General features: G+C 43.4%; 1 protein-coding gene across 8 annotated transcripts in view; it reads left to right on the forward strand.

The window, feature by feature from the left end:
• Positions 1-17,871, forward strand: part of WNK2 (WNK lysine deficient protein kinase 2) — a 120,288-nt gene that overhangs the window by 92,769 nt on the left and 9,648 nt on the right. For 6 of the 8 annotated variants that reach the window (XM_051793214.1, XM_051793215.1, XM_051793208.1 and 3 more), the window contains 4 exons: positions 1,062-1,277; positions 2,177-2,275; positions 7,712-7,756; positions 9,244-9,497. In XM_051793214.1, the coding sequence (XP_051649174.1) occupies positions 1,062-1,277; positions 2,177-2,275; positions 7,712-7,756; positions 9,244-9,497 (614 nt within the window). The remainder of the gene's footprint in view (positions 1-1,061; positions 1,278-2,176; positions 2,276-7,711; positions 7,757-9,243; positions 9,498-17,871) is intronic. The other 2 variants (XM_051793217.1, XM_051793211.1) reach the window with 2 other exon arrangements.

Consider the following 17,871-nt stretch of genomic DNA (forward strand, 5'->3'; position numbering starts at 1 on the left):
TTTCCAGGTTTTGAGACACTGTCTAAAGTTCACATCACCTTTGAGAATCTGTGTTCCTGCCTAAGTCTTCTCACCCTGAACAGTGTAGATTCCTCATTCTTTTGACCTTCCTCAATCCTTCCTCATGGATCAAGGACAGGCAATTTCTAATAACATTACTGATGTTATTGTAATTTCCACTGTTAGATGCTTTTGCTGATAAATCCATGTAACAACGATTACAAGGGTATTTTGGTTTTAAAAAGATATCTTTGTAGACAGAAGTATAGATACAGAAGTATACATACAAATATTATCTAGATATCTATAGATATGTATTTATTTATGAATATGTAGATAGATGCATAGATACAGATATTTATATATAGATATATGTGAAATTATAAATATATAGATGTATAGATGCAAGTATTTACATAGAGATATGAATCTACACATAGATACCTTGGATAAAATATAGAATATATAAATATACAAAACATATGAAATATATATAGAGAGAATATATAATATATAAAACATAGAAAAATGCCAGAATACAAATGCCATAAATCTGTTATGTAGATTTATCAGCAGAAGCATCTAACAGTGGCAGTGACAGTTGTATTCAGAGAGCTATAAATAAAAATTTCCACATGTCTGCAGCAACTTTTTATTTCTCTCCATTTACTTAATTTCACCTTTGGTGTCAGAAGCAACACCAAAGCAAACCTCTGTGTCCCACTGCATCGTTCCCTGCACTCCTCCTCCTCCTCAGCACCCCAGCAGCTCTCACTTGATTCCAGCTGTGCTCCTTGGGAGGCTCCTGGAAACACAGAAGAGAAACTGTAAAACCCACACCTGCTCCCTGATCTCTGTGGAGAAGTGGGCTCAGCGACAGGATGTGTAGGTGATTTTCTGGGGCAGGCTGTCCCCAAAGCCTGTGCTCCGTACAGTACACCAGGATGGTGAACTGCTGTTCCTCTTGGTGCCAAGCTACAGATTATTTTTAGGCAGGGGTTTTTGTCTGGAGGTTTCCTAGAGTTTCCTGTTGCATATGTTCTGTTTGTTTGCTCTTTCAGGTAATCTTTCAGACTCTAAAGACTCACCCCACAAAGAAACAAGTAAATCCCAGCCGGGCTCCCCTGAAGCAGCCGCGGTGACCCTCCCCACACCCCCCACCTTCGGGAAGGCTGTGCAGACCCAGCAGCCCTGCTCTGTCAAAGCCTCTCTGTCCTCTGACATCTGCTCCGGCCTGGGCCCCGACGGAGCCGACGCCAACGCAAGCTCTGGCCAAGGTGATTTTTCTTGCCGGCTGTTTCGTGTCTCTTCCAGCACGTGCTAAAATTAGTTCCCTTCCCTTAGGCTTGAACTTTTTAGGAGTGATAGAGGAACGTGAACCTTTGAGAATCCAAACTACTAGCTTGTCTTTAAAAAGATCATTGCAGTATTGTCAGAAGAGCAAAATTAAAGTATCTTTCCGAGTGTTACCACCACTCGAGAAGGCATGCCCAAGACATTCCTGATTTTTAGGAAGGAAATACCTTTCAGTGGCTTTATACTGGCACCTTCTCTGGAGTCTGCCTTACAGATTCCTGAGAAGAAAATGAAAGGAAAACAAAAAAGATACAGAAGGCTAGGAGACTGTTTCCTTTGGTTCATTTTTTTAGGCCCTTGATGCTGGTAGACCCTGAGTTCCTCATTATAAACTACTAAACTGTCTTGGATGCAAGGGAAAATAAAAACAAAATTAAAAGAAAACCAAACCCAGGGGACCAAATTATGTTTCCTTTCTCTAAGGGGTTCACTTTGTGCATGATTTTGGAGTCCCAGCTGCAGGACTGTAGATTGGCTGTGCTCCCCAGCCCCCACCTCTCAGATCTCTGTGTATTGCCCCTGTTGTAGGCTTTGACTGATCTTGTTGCCATGCATATGGGAAGTTCTAATGATGATTAAAATACCTTCCTCTCATTGCACATCCTGCCAAACTAATCTGCAAAATATCTATCTGTCCTCTTCTGCTGTTATTGCATCCTTTGTGTATGGTCAGTGAACTTGCTCCTCTTTGGCAAAGTTAAGGGGGAGATGTGGAGGTTTAACTAACAAAGCTGATTTGACTGATGGTTTAGGACATCTGATCACAGCTACTTGTACTTTATAAGTGTCTTTGTTTTCTTCCCTTTATATTCATTTGCAGGCTGGACGGTTTTCCACCAAACGTCTGAGAGAGTGACCTATAAATCTAGTAGCAAACCTCGTACCAGATTCCTCAGTGGACCTGTGTCTTTGTCCATCTGTTTGTATTTGTTCTTTTGTATTTTATCACGGTCCATCTTTCTTTTACTCCCTTTTTCCAATTCCATGGTTTATATCTCTAATATGTTTGGCAGGATGCCCCTTTTTCTGAAACATCTTTTCTTTCTTTTTCGCTTTCTTTTAAGTAATCATCATGAACACACCTTATTTATATTAATTTTTCATATGAAAGCTTTTTTTGCACTGCTTTTGGCTCGTGCCTGGGCACCAAAAGCATGTGTGGAAGATCTCATCATTTATTATATATAGCCTGATGGTAAATTTTACCCTGGACTTACCAAAGCTTTTGTACTTTATGTGATTTCTGTTGAAGTAATTTTATTTGCAATGTGGCAAATATACATGTCTGCTGTCCCGGTTCCAGCGACAACAAAACGAAATCCATCCTTCTGTAGACGAATGGTCTCTTTCACACATGTTTGGACTCTGAAGACATGCATGTAGCAAGCTGATACAGTTCTAGAAGGTCACTGGAGGGTATAACTTCCATACAAGGGCTGTATTAACACAATATACAGTACTGTTTATATCCACTCTATTTTCTTTAATTTTTTTCCCCCGCTCTTTGCATGTGGAAATGCTGAGACAACAGTGCTCCAGCTAGTTCTTTCCAAATCTCTATCCTAGGTGGGCTTTTCCTCATGTCACTTTAATTACTTTAAGTGAGCAATTTTTGAGGTACTCATAGCAGCAAGAAGATCTGGTTACTCCAAGGGAGAGTCCCATCACCTTTTTGTGTAAGCTGATCTGGCTGAAGCACTTGACTCAGTTTATTTTCTTATGACCTTATGTGACCTCAGAGATGAAGTCAATTAGCAGTTCATCAAAGCATAAATAAGTAAAAAGCAATATCAGATTTTTAGATACTTGGAAATGGATTGTTAGGATCCAGGAGTTCTGTCTCAAATAACTGTGCACCTTCTATTTGTACCCTATTCGTCTGACTTCTAAAGTAATTGGCAATTCCACCAAATGCTATCAAGCTATTTAATTAAAAAAATTAAGACTTTTTTACCCAATTGTAGATGCTGCTTTTTAGGCAAACAGATTTTGCTTGTACAATAAAGATATGTTGTGCTGAACAGGTACTATAGGCCACTTACATATAACCTTAGAAAGGCTGATAACGTTTTTGAGGAAGTGTTTGGTTAAATAACTGTGGGTTTGCATTAATATTGGAGTTCTGCATCGCTCATCACTCTCCAAATGGTTCAGATCAAAGGCACAAGACCACTCAAATACACTCCTCCTAATTTTACGAGTAAACAGTATTCTAAAAAATAATCTTGATTTTTTTTGTTTGTTTGTTTGAGCTCCCTGAAAGCCCAAGCACTCAGGTTCTTGAAAACTGACATTTACTGAATTTATTGTCATGTAAGTTTTTAACAACTCGTGAAGTCGTGAGACAATTTTGCATTCCGGGATTTTTTCTGAGAACCTGAGGGGAATTCTCAGTTCTCAAATGTTCCCTTTTGGTGTTACAACGGCCACAGTAATTTCTTCCTCTGCACATGTAATTGCCAGAAGTCGTTTCATGAATCTTCCACGGAATTACTATCCAGTAGGATCTAAAAAGACTGGGAGATGGCAATTAAAAACTAGTGTATTAAAAATGTTTGGGTGCATGGATATTGTGAATGAAACCAAGGAAATATGTAAATCCTTCGAATGGTGAAGTTTCCTGGTGCTTAAACAACTCAGCATGACTAATTGCTTTCTGTTCTCAGCCCATCTGCTCTCTCGGGTTCTTCTGGGTGCCGTGCTCAGGAGGAGGTTTGCACTCCCCCATTCCTGAATCACACCAGGAGATGGACCACCTTTCAGGCATCTAACCCTGGCACGTCAATCCAGAGTCACCACTGAGCAGATTCAAATCCTGAGAGCACAGCCTGGTCTCCAGTGCTGCCTCTCACCTGGGGTGCCAGACAGGGCCCGGGGCTGAGCTGTGGGCAGGTTCTGGTGGGGCAGGAGGTTATACCAGCTATTTTCCCAGTGAGCCCAACAGGCTGGTGATGTGTCTGTGTGCAGGAATGGGGATGGGGCTGGAAGGACGTGCAGCTGGTGGTTCTGTTGAGCTGGTATCCAGAGCAGCTGTGACCAGGGGCCTCAGGAAAATTAGTGCTTGAGGAAGGCCAGGTTGGAAGGGGCTTGGAGCAGCCTGGTCTAGTGGAAGATGTCTCTGCCCATGTCAGGGTTGGAATGAGGTGGGCCTTTAAAGGTCCCTTCCAACCCAAACCATCCTTTGATTCTATTATTTGAAGATGAAAATGATGGAAATGCCAGCTGGCTCATGTTTCTCTGGAAGGGACGTCAGCTGACCCAGCAGGCAGGCAAACCAAGTACTTGGACTGGGCACTAAGCATGTTTGCATCCATGCCCTGGAAGTGTCCAAGGCCAGGTTGGACGGGGCTTGGAGCAACCTGGGCTAGTGGAAGGTGTCCCTGCCCACGGCAGGAAGTCTGGAATGGGATGATCTTTAAGGTCTCTTCCAATCCAACCCATTCTAGGTAGAGTTCCATGATCTGGGTGACTGTGCCAGGTGTGCAGGGCTGAGACGTGGCCATCCAGCACCAGCAGCTCAGGGGCATGTCCAGGCAGTCCTGGGACTATTCACAAATCGAGGTTTCCCTGGGAATTTTTATTTTGAGAGCTGTTGGGAAAGATTGTGCTGGATTTTCAGAAATGCTCTGAATCTGTATGTTTGAACACGGAAAACCAGCCCTTTGGGGAGGTGGGATATTCCATCAGGAGACCTCTTGCTGCATTAGCAGAAAAGTCAGCAGCAACTTGAAAAATAAATGTTCAGATGCATTAAAGGCAGTATCACAAGTGTCTTGCTCTGGTTATAAGATCCATCAAACTTGAACACTTTTACAGTGTTCTCCAGGACCTTTTGGTCTGTTCCCCATGTCCAATATTGATTTCTCCTTCATACATTTCATGAAATAAAATATTTTCGATGGGCTCCAACATAATTTTAGCCTGAATTCCTTTCCTGGGTTAAATTGCAAGGGCGTCCTAGGGAAGAGTTTCTGCTGATTGTGAGAGGAATTTTCAAAACTCCATTTGGCTGAGGCTTGGAATCTTGTGTAAACCAGTTTTTGTCAGGTCTGTAGCAATTCATATATTGTATGTGCATATGCAATTATGGAAATGGCCTAGCAGTTTATTGCCATTTCCATTTTTTTGTAGCTTTCCAGCTTTTTGGCAGCTGTTAGAGTGCAAATATGGGACAGGGGATTTTTTTCTGTCCTCTATGATATAATAGCTATTTAATTCCTCACATAAGAAATCTGGAATTGGAGGTAAAACACTCTGTTGAACTTTCACAGTCTTACATTAAGTCTTAATTATGATTCATCTCCTAACTTTACAGTTCTTAAACACCTTGATTTTAGCAGTAATACAATTAATCTGTTGAATTAGGTCTACAAAGTGAATTTTTAATTGAGTTTGAATTCAAAACCTGCTGTAGCTGATGACTGTCAGTCCCTGCTTCAGACTGTATCACCACTTAGGGAAGGTTTCCCGTCTCAGGCCCCATGCTGGAGTGATGCTGCTTGGAAGGAGCAGCTCTCTTTTTGGTGCCCGACTCTCCTGTGATATTTTCCTTGAAGCCAACTCTCCTCACAGTGTTTTGTGAGTCTGTCAAGTGTCGCCGCTCTCCGTCACTTCCCCGCAAGCCTGGAGGCCCTGGGGCAGATTTGGCACCTGAGGTGCAGGGAAACCTGTGCCTGGGTGTGCAGGAAGTGGAGGGGCTGGTGATTAAAACATTTTTACATGCATTTGAGCACGTACTGCAGTCAGCTGCCTGCTTTTATTTCTCGCAGGCAGTTGCTTTCCATTCGCATTCATATCGTGTAAGTACTGCCTTTGCTGCAGGAAATAACCTCCTAGGATTGCTGCCACGGCCAGTTCCATCATGGGAGTTCTTTCCATAATGGGAGTTGGTAGCTAACTTTGGGATAGGCAAGGTAAGGTATATCTGAGGGAAAAGAGGGGAAAAGATTTAAGAATACAACACAGATGGTTGAGTTGTGAATGTGACTGTGTTTGTTATCTGGGCTTTGAGATGAGAACTAAACATGGTCATGCTTGCATTGCTGTAGTCTTGTCCTTCTGATTTTCCCAGGATAGAAACCTATATGAACTATATGAAATAATAAGAAATTCTTTCAAAGCAATTCTCTGTTCCTCCTCATGCCACCCATATCCAAGCACAAACATCTCTTCTTCCTTACTTCCTCCGTTGTTTCTTTACTTTCTCTTCCTCAGTCTCTGACTGACATCTCTTCTTTCTCCTCTGAAGACTCATTCAGGGCCTGCAATCTCTGAGTTTAAATCTTTATTTCTGGCACAGTAACATCAAATACCTCCACTGTTTACTCTAGAGAAAAAGCACATCCATCCTCTACCTTACTTTTTTACCCCACTCTGATTTTGCTCATGTTTTCAAGTGCTTCTTCCCAACGAACTCTCCATAGCCCATGTCAGACACTCATCTCCTCCCATGCCATAACAATATTTTTCTTACCAAGTCCAAAATACCTTTCAGGAAATTTGGCACCCAAATAGCAACGGTGCCGATGTCTGGCAAGATCTGACAGTCGAGTCGGGGTCTCGGCATACTTTGGCACTCTGCTATCTGTCAAAAGACTATGTAAAATCACAATGAAGGATGGAACGAGATAATAATGAAAAAAACACATAGTTAAGATAAATTAAAACTCAGCTACTCTGCTGGATTATTTTTCTGCACTTGGACAAGGCATAAGGGAAACTCATTCACAGTTCCGTTCAATTGAAGTTCAGAATCTCACATTTAGACACAAATCCTACCGAATAAAATATTTGGAAACAATTGGCCTCAGACCTGCAGAACAATGTATCTTTTTGGACTTGTAAAACAGCAGTTTTAGGGTTGTTTTATGGTTTGTCTTTGCAGCCAGACTAGCTTGACTTGTTCCTGAAAGCATTTTTGGCCTCCAATCACAAACTGAATTGACATCATTTCCTGCATTAATAGCTAACGAATCAAAACCTCCTATTAGGAAGCCAAGGTGATTTGGAAAAAAAAAAAAAAAAAGGAAAAGAAAAAAACAAACAAACAACCAAAACACCAAAAAAAAAAAAAAAAAAAGAACCAAAACCCAAACAAATGCATCTTTAAGTCACGAGCCCTTGCTTTTGGCATGCTGTGGTACTTTCCAAAGCTTCTGAATGGCTGCACATTAAGAAAGGTTTGAGCTGTCCAGTTATTTAGGCTTCCTTTACTCACCTGAACTGCTGACTTTGTCTGTCCTTTCTTGCATAATAACTACTTTTTGATTGCTTAAAAGTACAGAAGCTTGTCCGTCCAATTCGTTGTGTTTAGTCTTACCTAATTCTGTGTGTCTTGTATTGTTTTACCTTGTAGGGTCCACCTTGAAACGACTATGTCTAGGCAAAGATCACAGTAGTAGTAACTATCCCATTTTTGTTTCTCAGTATTTCCTTCATGGCATGGGATGTTCTTTGCTTTTTTTATATTATTATTTTTTACTAAAAGCTAGTTGTTTTTAATAACTAGAGCTGATGCACTTATACGAGAAATCTAAATTGTGGTACTTTTGAGACTAATGCATGTGCTGTGATGTCTTGGGAACCTCGCATGCTGCAAGAGAGTCGTGGTGTTCTGTGTGTGTGTGAGACGTGCACGCATGCGGCCAGGAAACTGGGTTCAGTGTTTGTCTCTGAAATACACACCTTTATATGACTGCAGTTCTCTGCTGGAGGAATTGATAGCTTAAAACCATCCCGGCCCCCTTGAGCTGCATGAAATATTAAACACCAATTGAAGAGCTTTTCTCTCAAAAGCCTTATTTTTCTCACTTTCCCCCAAGTAAAGGAAAAGGGATTGAGCAGTATTCACTCAGAAGTGACGTTGCAGGTTGAATGCATGATCATTTAAAGGTTATTAACGTATTCTATATAAGCGTAGGACTAATTAGTGGACTCGGTTTCATTGGCTGGTAACTGATTAACAGAGAAAAGAAGACTGAATGTTCATGTTTGCTTATATAATCATTATACTACAGTTCTGTGAACTTTTTGCTTGGAGAGATGGTCTTTATTTCCAATCTTTAGCTATCTCAAATATGTTAGCTGAAAAGTTACTTTACATTTCCTGCTTAGGTCAGATGCAGGCTCCTTCAGCTGCAGTTCCCTGCTGAGCTTGCTGTGTCAGAGTTGTAGTTACCAACACAGGACAAGCACAGAAAATTTTCTTCCCTAGTGAACATATAAACTTAAACCTCTGTCAATACTCTTCCTGACTGCTTTTATCTATACCAAAAGTTCTTTATCTTTGTCTCAAAAATTCACCCCCCACTATGTTCTCTCTCCTTTGTCTTCTATACATTCATGGTCCCAATGGGGTTTTTTCCCCAAAAATATGCAGGTGGCCAAATAAATGGTCCCGACATCATCGAGAGAGATGGTGGGTTCCCAGAGCCTTTGAGGCACAGGAGCCAGTCCTACCTGTAACCTCTGCAACAATTACATTTTTCCAGGAGGACAGTAAACTTATGCAAGCAAAATAAATGGTAAATCAATTTTATGAATGCCTGCAGTTCTAGCAATACATCCCACCTCCCACTTTCTCGTGGTAGTCTCTGATAAGGTGTTGTCTGCCTCAGGATGGCAGCTTTACTGGGCTGCATTCCTGGCTTCTCTCCCTGTCCTTAATTTCCCCAGAGAGACGTTAGTGGCCAAGGTAACATGATGTGATAGAAAATACAGACCCATTGGACTTGGACCATTTCTTTAAGCAAAGGAGTTCTGTAGCCAGGAGGGGGAGGGTTAAAAGTCTGAAAAGCCACCGTTGGAGTGGCAGTAGATGAGAAGGTGTTTGAGCTGCAGAGCTGAGGCAGAGACGTCATTGTCAGTTCTCTCTGTGTGATTTTCCAGGATCCTCGACCAACAGCCTGGTGACGTGTCCTGAGCCCCTCCCGCAGTCGACGCTGCAGGTTCAGGCCAACAACAGTAACAACAAGAAAGGGACGTTCACAGATGACCTGCACAAGCTGGTGGACCAGTGGACGAGCAAAACTGTTGGAGCTGCACAGACAAAACCTTCTTTAAACCAACTGAAGCAGAACCAAAAAAGGCAAGACATGGAGCCAAAGGCTAACCCCATGCAAACACAGAATGAGACATGTGGAGTAAGTGGCCCTCCTTGAAGGACATACCTTTTGCTATGTGTCTGACAGCCTTTTCAGAACTCAGATGTGGAGGAGGACATAGACTAAAATTACTCCAGATAGATGCTTCCTATAAATGTCCAGCTCTTTTCATTCAGTACTAATCTGATTTTTTTTTAAAATCGTCTTTTGGAATAATCTTAAGGGATACGTGGGCTGCAGTATATATATATATACATATATATATATATAAAATATATATTTTTTAATTCCAAACTGCTTATTAACAATGATACACAGCAATACTCATATCATTACCACCTGTTGCTCGACTTCAGTTTCAACTTACTAAAAGTTTTCTTCTTTTCGATGTTTAATATTAACCTTCCTTCAACAGAACAGTAGCTGGTGGCTTGGGGATTGTGAGCCGTTGTTTGAGTGGAATTGGAGTGAGTACTGGGCTGAGAGAGGGGCCAGCTGGATGTGTGTGCTGACCCTTGCTTGTTGTACCGGGCACCGTGACAATACCACCCTCAGAAATGCTGTGAAAGTATCCTACAGCAAACAGGCACCTGTTCCTCCCCTTGTATGTTCAGTAGCAGGACAAAACCATTGCAATGTGTGTGTGTTCAGTGCTGGTTTTCAAGGCTGAGGGGTGATACAGAGGGAGGCAAAAAAAGGGATGAGTGCACATCCAGAACCCCAGTTTACCATTCTGTCCCACCCTGGCCTGGGTTTCCAGATGTCTTCCTTCTCCTCACAACTGGAGGTTGTTTGACTAATAAGTTTTGCTGGCTTCATTTTTTTTGAAAAATGAAAAATTGAGCCAAAGTAGAGGAAAATAACAGTGAGGAGCTGCTTTGTAATCCCTTAGAAGCAAGAGAACTAGATCTGGGTAGTAAACCATTGTCTTTTTTGGCATGTAGAAGGAAAAAAACCCGTGTAGCACTGGTAGCTCTGTAGTTGTTCGTGAGGTGAGATGTGCCAAGGAGGAACTGCTCCAGTGCCTCTGCTTTGGGACCTGCACGTTCCTGAGTCGATTGGGTCACTGACTGCACAGGGAAAAACGTTTGTGCAAATTTATTAAGCAATTTAATTTCAATTCTTAGTTGCCAAAGTGGGCGAAAAGTAAATAATCCTTCTACGTAGTAATGGTTTAGCTGGCTCCAGAGTTACATATACTTGAAGATTTATAGAGAGTGATGGTGAGGGCACAGATTTTGCTCTGTGAAGTCACTTCTTACCTTCTTCTGATGTGCTTTTTGTGGTGTTTTGGTGTCTTTCCCCCGAGACTCCTGCAGCAGTTTGAAGTATTCGATGTGGGTGTTTTGCCCTCTTGTAACTGTGGAAAAGTGAGTGGTTGTTTTTCTTATTTAAATCACTCATTAGTATCAATTTAGAGTTAATTTTACCTCCTGCAGTCTTGGTGTCTCTGTCTCAAAGCCTGTGGGGAAGGCAGAATCTCACTGAGAGAGCAGCAGGAACGTCCCTCTCTCAGGACACTGATCTTAGAGGGTTTATGTCCTTCTCAACCACGGCAGTTGTTCCAGGGAATCCACAGGGCTGACTGAAGTCTTTTGGAGGTGATTTGCCAAGAGCATGGAGAGGCTGGGATTCCCTGCTTTCATTTCACATCATTCCTTGTTGCTTAGAGGAGTTGCTTGGAGCCCTGGTGTGGGTGATGCCTGGGATGGTTTGGGGCACGAAGCCCCCGTAAGGACCACGGTGGCTGCAACAGAGATGCAAGGGCAGATGGCAAACATCCATGGTGTGGGTTTTATTGGGTGTTTTGGCCATGAAGATGGCACAGAATGCTGTGAGTGACAGAAAATGGGGCAGTAGGATGATATAAAGGGCTTTGACAAGAGTTGGTTTGGGAGTTGAGCATCATTCTGCTATTTGTACCCTTTGAATTCCAACCTAAAGGGGAAATTGAAGTTGAGGGAGGAGAGGGCTGTGTGGTGTTGGGAGAGAAGTGGCCAAAAGAGGAGGAAGGGAATAGTGTGACACAATCAGACAAGTGACCTGTGTGTCAGTGGTCGGAGGCATGAGCCCCATGAGATGTTACACCTCTGCTGAATCACAGCTGTGTCCACTGCAAGGACAAAAAGAACTTGGGAAATAACATAAAGGATGGGGAAAAATAGCTTTCCAAGAGGGAGAAAGGGAAGCTCAGGCTGTACTTCCTCAGTCCATCTGGTAACACCATCATTTGTCACTTCTTTTGATCAAAAATGCCTTTGCAACAAAAGAATAAGGAGCACTAAGCAGTTTTCCAGCCCATTAGAGAAAGTTATAGTAAGGTTTTATGTTGGAAATAAAGGCTGGATAAATAGGAAACACGGGGATTCTTATGCCTTTTGTGATTTTTTTTTTCAACTGGAATAAATAGCAGGAAGCTGTTAGGGCAGGTTGTCTCATCTCCTCATGTGGGGGATTGGTTTTGAGAAAAGCTGTCGCTGGTCCCGTGTGATGGTCAGAAATGAGGGGCTGGGGGCAACAGTATTTGTACCTTTGCTTCTGCGTTGTCTCTGGGGGTTATTGGACAGAGAGATGCCTCCTTGAAGGGTTTTCATAAGGGGTAGGAGTGAAGTGAGTTGTCCCACGATGCAAAATACATTTTAAAAAAATTATATATATAAAATATTAACTATACATTTAAATAGAAAAATGTATTTTTCAATTTATTATTTTCTTTTACTGTCCACCCACTGTCATTAGTAAGCAGGGCAGCTGTGTGTCTGTCTTCAAGTCTTCTCTTTCCCCCTGGAACCAGAAGACTCTCTTTCCTGAGTTGTCTCTGATTTACCTGAGATGCTTCTACCACGGGCAGCAAATTGTTTGCTGTGAATGTAATATTTTAAATGATTTTTTTAGCAAAGTGAAGGCTGGAAATAGCTCAGAAGAGAGACTGATGGTGTGTTTAATAAGAGTAAGTGGTTTTATTTTTTGTCATCAGAAGTGTAGGCAGCAATGAAATAATTGGGATGCAAAGCAAAACTTTATATTTTGCTTTGTTTCTGTGGAAGTTTGGCTGCAAATCCTGGTTAGAAGTTTTCTGGGGGCGGGGGGAACTTCAGGCATCCAGTTGTGTCACAGGAACACTGAAATGTTCCTTCCCAAATGTTTTAAGGAAGCATGGAAATGCAGGTAGAGTCTCATCAACAGTAATTTGAATTGTAATAGGAGGTGTTAGAAAGAATTGAAGTCAAACTGCCTGATAGTGGTGATTTCTGTCTTTGTCATCTCTGTGAAGATATGGTGTAATAATCCTTTTTTACAGGTAATTCTGGTTGGCATTGGTCAAGGAATATGCTTAGGAATGTGAGCTGCCTTCTGTGCAAGTATACTGAATATTGGGTACTTACAGGCACTATTTAAAGATGCCTGGGAATGAAGGGCTTGCCAAAAATGTTTTCTATTCTTCATGCTGTTCTGGAGCTCCATGGGTTTTAAAAAGGAAAAATATTACCCCCCCAAAAAAGGTGTAAACATGTTCCCAGTGCATGGTGAGGCTGTTCTGTGAACACACAGAGCTGTGTCAGTGGGTGACGTGTGCTGGGGGCTTGGACACCGTCGGTAACATCTGCACATCTGCTGGCATTTCCTAACTCTGGGCTCCATGGGCTGACTGCCAGGGAGCTGGAGGTGGGCAGGGGTGCCAAAACCAAGCAGGAGGACTAGTGCCACCTTTACTGTATCCTCCGTCTCTGTTGGGTTGGAAGAATAGTGAAAAATGAACCTGTGTTTGAAGCTTGGGCTGAATGTCAGAATGACTTTCCAGGAACTTGGAAAAGCATAAACACAAATATTCAGGAGCACCTAATAACTTCAGGTTTTCAGCAAACTGGGCAAAAGTGATAAAAGAGGTGGATTGGCATTCTTGCCTGCTCATGTTGGCAGCCAGCTGTGACTCTGCCCTGCCACTCAGCTTTGTTTCAGTGGTAGCTGGTCTATACAGAAGTAAAACACTAATACTGATGGGATAGCCATCAAAAGAAAAATATTCTAAATCCTGACTTTTTAGGTGGGCTGTGATAGTTACAGTCAGCTTTCACAGCAGAATTACCTGGTTTCCTCTATTCCAATATAAACCCAGAAGTATTTATGGTGTTCGTGAGTCATACCCAACTCTTGGCTGTGTATCTGACAGTACAGGAGCTGTGAGTATCTCTGAGGTGGCACTTTGGAGCTTGCCTGGTGAAGCACAAGAACAAGGCAGAGAATTAAAACAAGTCCAAAGAACAGATTTGAGGTTTTTAAACTACTTGAGTCTTTGTCCTGTGGGGTTTGTTTCATTTTTGCCAGTGTTTTCCCGTGTGTTCTCCTCTGTGTGTGTATTATTCTTGTTTTCTAAATGAGTCTGTGTGATTATTTGGTGCAAAGGGAAGACTGGCAGGAGAAGGCAGGTGTTGGGAAGCAGGAAGGAGAGGTGGCTGGTACCTGCAGGGATGTGTACAGGGCAGAGGTTTGCCAGTGCAGGCAGAGCTGGGGAAGGGCAGGTGGGGAGGTGGCCTGAGCAGAGGGGAGAGGGCAGTGGGCAAAGGTGCCCCTGTTTGGTGTTGGTTCAGTAAGTTTATTGCTTCTACAGAGGAGGTTAATGGATATGTAGAGGGGGAGAGCAGGGGAGGAACTTCCCTTCCTACACATGTCACAGAGGGTACTCTGCCCCCCTGAGATCCCCCCTGAGCTGTGTGCAGGGCTGGGGCCTCAGCACGAGAGGGACTTGGAGCAAGTCCAGAGGAGGCCACGGGGATGTTCCGAGGGCTGGAGCCAGGCTGGGAGAGCTGGGGGGGTTCACCTGGAGAAGAGAAGGCTCCAGGGAGACCTGAGAGCCCCTTCCAGTGCCTAAAGGGGCTCCAGGAGAGCTGGAGAGGGACTGGGGACAAGGGATGGAGGGACAAGACACAGGGAATGGCTTCCCACTGCCAGAGGGCAGGAATAGATGGGATACTGGGAAGAGATTCTTCCCTGTGAGGGTAGTCAGGCCCTGGCACAGGTTGCCCAGAGAAACTGTGGCTGCCCCATCCCTGGAAGTGTCCAAGTCCAGGTTGGACAGGGCTTGGAGCAACCTGGACTAGTGGAGGGTGTCCCTGCCCATGGCAGGAGGTCTGGAATGAGATGAGCTGTAAGGTCCCTTCCAACCCAAACCATTCTGTGATTGATTCTAGGACTAAAGGACATCAACCCAGTCTTTCTTCCTTAAAATAAAAAAAAAAAAAGTGGAGAAATCCCTATTAAATATCTCTGGCAGACAGACTTTTTACATGGTGATGTCAGATGTAAATTTTGCAGAGCAGTTGTTAAATTTGTTGGTTTTGGGACTGTTGGCCTTATCAGCCTCCTTAAGGCCAGGGCAGCTGACTCTGCTAGGCCTCGACACGCAGCAGAACAAACAGGAGGACATGAATATTGTAACATGAAAAATGAAGTCATGCCATCCATAGTTGGCTAAGCCATGTAATCTGTGGCATTCCTCATTGCTGGTGTTATAGTCTAAAGTTGAATCAGAAAGGGAGAAGACCAGTTCTGCTTTCCACTCCTTCAGGAGGGTTGTTTTATTCTAAATACCCCCCAAAGACGTGTCCTGTGTGACTGTGGGTAGAGCTCCAAGGATCTTTGTGTGTCAGTGGTCTCTCAACATGGGTTGCTTGAGCTGGATGCTGTGCTCTGATATTGTACTGCTTGTTTTCAATTGCCAAGATAACTTCAGAAACCATTCACAACCATGTCTTCAAGCTGTGGGGAGAATGCCAAAGCCAGCAGCCCCACTGGAAGCCAAAGCCTTGGCTCCCTGGGATACAGTGGGTGTAGCTGGTGCGCACTGTAGAATCAACAGCCTGTGCCAGAACTGGCACCTTTCATAGAACCACAGTCACTGAGGCTGGAAAAGCCCTCTGAGACCACTGAGTCCAAGCATTCCCCCAGCACTGCCAAGGCCACCACTAACCCATGTTCCCAAATGCCACATCCACACATCTGTTAATCCCTTCAGGGGCAGTGACTCCACCCTGGGCAGCCTCCAGCAAACTTACAGAACTGACAAGGGAGTGGCCAAGGGGAGAGGTGCCTTGGGCCAGCAGGGAGCCAAGGATACCAGACATGTCCTTTCAGCCCAGAACTGGCCAGCTGATGAGAGATGGGAGAACCCACAGGCTCACAGCTGCACTGGGGGCTCTCCAGCCCCGGCAGCTCTCAGGCTGGTGCTCAGGTGACCACTCTGACCATTGACAGGGCTCTGGCCAGGAATCCCAGGGCCTTCCCTCGGTGCATCTCGTTAAACACCAGCCTGGCTGACTTGAAATGCTGAGCTAGTCCTGTTCACAGCTGAGATCTGACCCCATGTAGGTGACGAATGCACCTCATTCATCACCTTTTGAATGTCCATCTTCGTCCCTTCAACCTGTACAAGCAAAGGGACTTGTAGTCTCCTGGCTTCCCTGGAGCTGGGAAATCCACAGCTCCTTGTGCTGCTTTGAGGACTCTTTTGGCACATGTTAATTTTGGTGTTTCAGTCAGCATCTCCATGCAGGACTCAATGGGTTGTGTGGGCCTCCATCAGTGTTGAGTCATCAGAACTGGTTAAAAGGTGATGGTTAAATAGAGGCCATGACCAAGAGACTCCTACCCAGGGGAAGACACAAGAGCCAGATGTTGTGCCTCCTAAAGTGTGCATTTAGCTCCCTTGAAGCATGGGATGAAGGTAGAGGAAGAAAACTTAAGTCATTAATATGCATTTGTCATGACATTATCAAGTTTAATGAGTATGTGTAATGGTGGGTTTGGAGCATGACACAATTTTGTTCCCAGTAGCACATACACAGCCTTAAATCCAGCTGCTGCTTTGCTGAGGAATTCAGCTGAGAAGGAGAAAGTTCAGAAGCTTGAATTGGGGTGAGTCAGATTTCTCAGTACTTTAAAAGAGCTGAAAATGATGTTTTTCAAGTTAATTTTTAAATAGGGCCACTGAAAATGTCACCTCACATTTTCAATGCCACTGAATAAATAATCTGTTGCTAGTGTAAGAAATGCTGTCCTGGAACCATAGAATGTCCTGAGTTGGAAGGGGCCATCAAAGATCATCAAGTCCAACTCCTGGCCCAGCACAGGACACCCCCCAACAATCCCACCACGTGCCTGAGAGCATTGTCCAAAATCTGTATTTTGGTTAGGTACATCACTCACAGGTGTTTAGCTTGGTGGAAACCATGATTTTGAGGATGTTAAAACAAGAGTTTAATAACAGCTTAAAGAAGTGTGCTGGTCTTAAAAATATGTCCCTGGTTCCTCTGTTTCTTGTTCTTTGATGTCTGTTGTTAATTTTGGTGGGGTTTTACACTTTAATGATGTCAAATTCATCACACTGAGGCGTCTCTTTCAGTTCGACATTCACCATCAGATTTAGGTTTCAGATGAAAGGAAGTGAAGAAGGGTATCAAATACTTCTGTATTTTTCTAAAATTGCTCTTGGAGCAGAGGTTCATGCCCCAAAGCAGAAAATCCCAGGGGGACATTGCCATTTTTATTGTTAATTGAGAAATTAGAAGCATGGAGTAAGTGTTCCACACAACCTTATACGTATATTCATTTTTTCTGTTGAAATTTCACCTTCATACCAATTTTATCAATTGAATGTAAAATATCACATTGGTGGGAGATTCCCAGAATTAAGTAACACCCCTTTTTCCTATGCCACAAATAGGGGCTGGGATGCTGGGAACCCCACGGGGAGTTGTAAACTCTGTGACATTAAAAACATAATGAAATGTGAATGTTTGGGATAACGGCAGTTCCCATGGTATTGTGCAGGATGGAGTGTGTCATCTGGAAAGCTCTGCCATCCCATGTCGAGGGAGAGCTCTTTCTCTGCCCCTTGCATGCAAAAGCTGAATAACTGTAGTGGGTGTTAATAGAATTCCAGAAAACCGGCTGGAATTGGTTGTGGCAGCGCCTGAGGCAGAGCAGCCCCGTGTGCCCTCGCTGGTTTTGCCACCCTGGCAGGTCTCCTTCCTTTCCTCAGTTCTCTGGGGCCAGATGAAACAGTTTTGTACAGAAATATGGGCTAGGATTTTTAAGCCTCTTCTGAGGCGTGAGAAAGCCTCTTCTGAGGCTTGTCTCACGTAAGCGCGTGAGATTTGGGTTAATTCTGCACTTGGTGCAGTTCATTTACTTCTATGCACAAGATAAAAGATACTTGAGTTCCTTTGGACATGCGAGGTTGTTTGTGACTTTTTATGGTGTTCATCCTCACTTGTTTAGTGATGCTTCCTGCCTTCTTGAAGAGCGAGGTTATAATCAGATAACTTTCCCCTCTGCCCCATATCAATCTTTCCTATTAATTTCCAAATTTTATGTCTTTAAAAAGAAAAAAAAAACTCAAAATCCAAAACAAACC

The sequence above is a fragment of the Manacus candei genome, unplaced genomic scaffold (genome assembly GCF_025592945.1).
Source record: "Manacus candei isolate 608988 ecotype Guabito, Panama unplaced genomic scaffold, ASM2559294v1 h1tg000036l, whole genome shotgun sequence".
NCBI lineage: Eukaryota > Metazoa > Chordata > Aves > Passeriformes > Pipridae > Manacus > Manacus candei.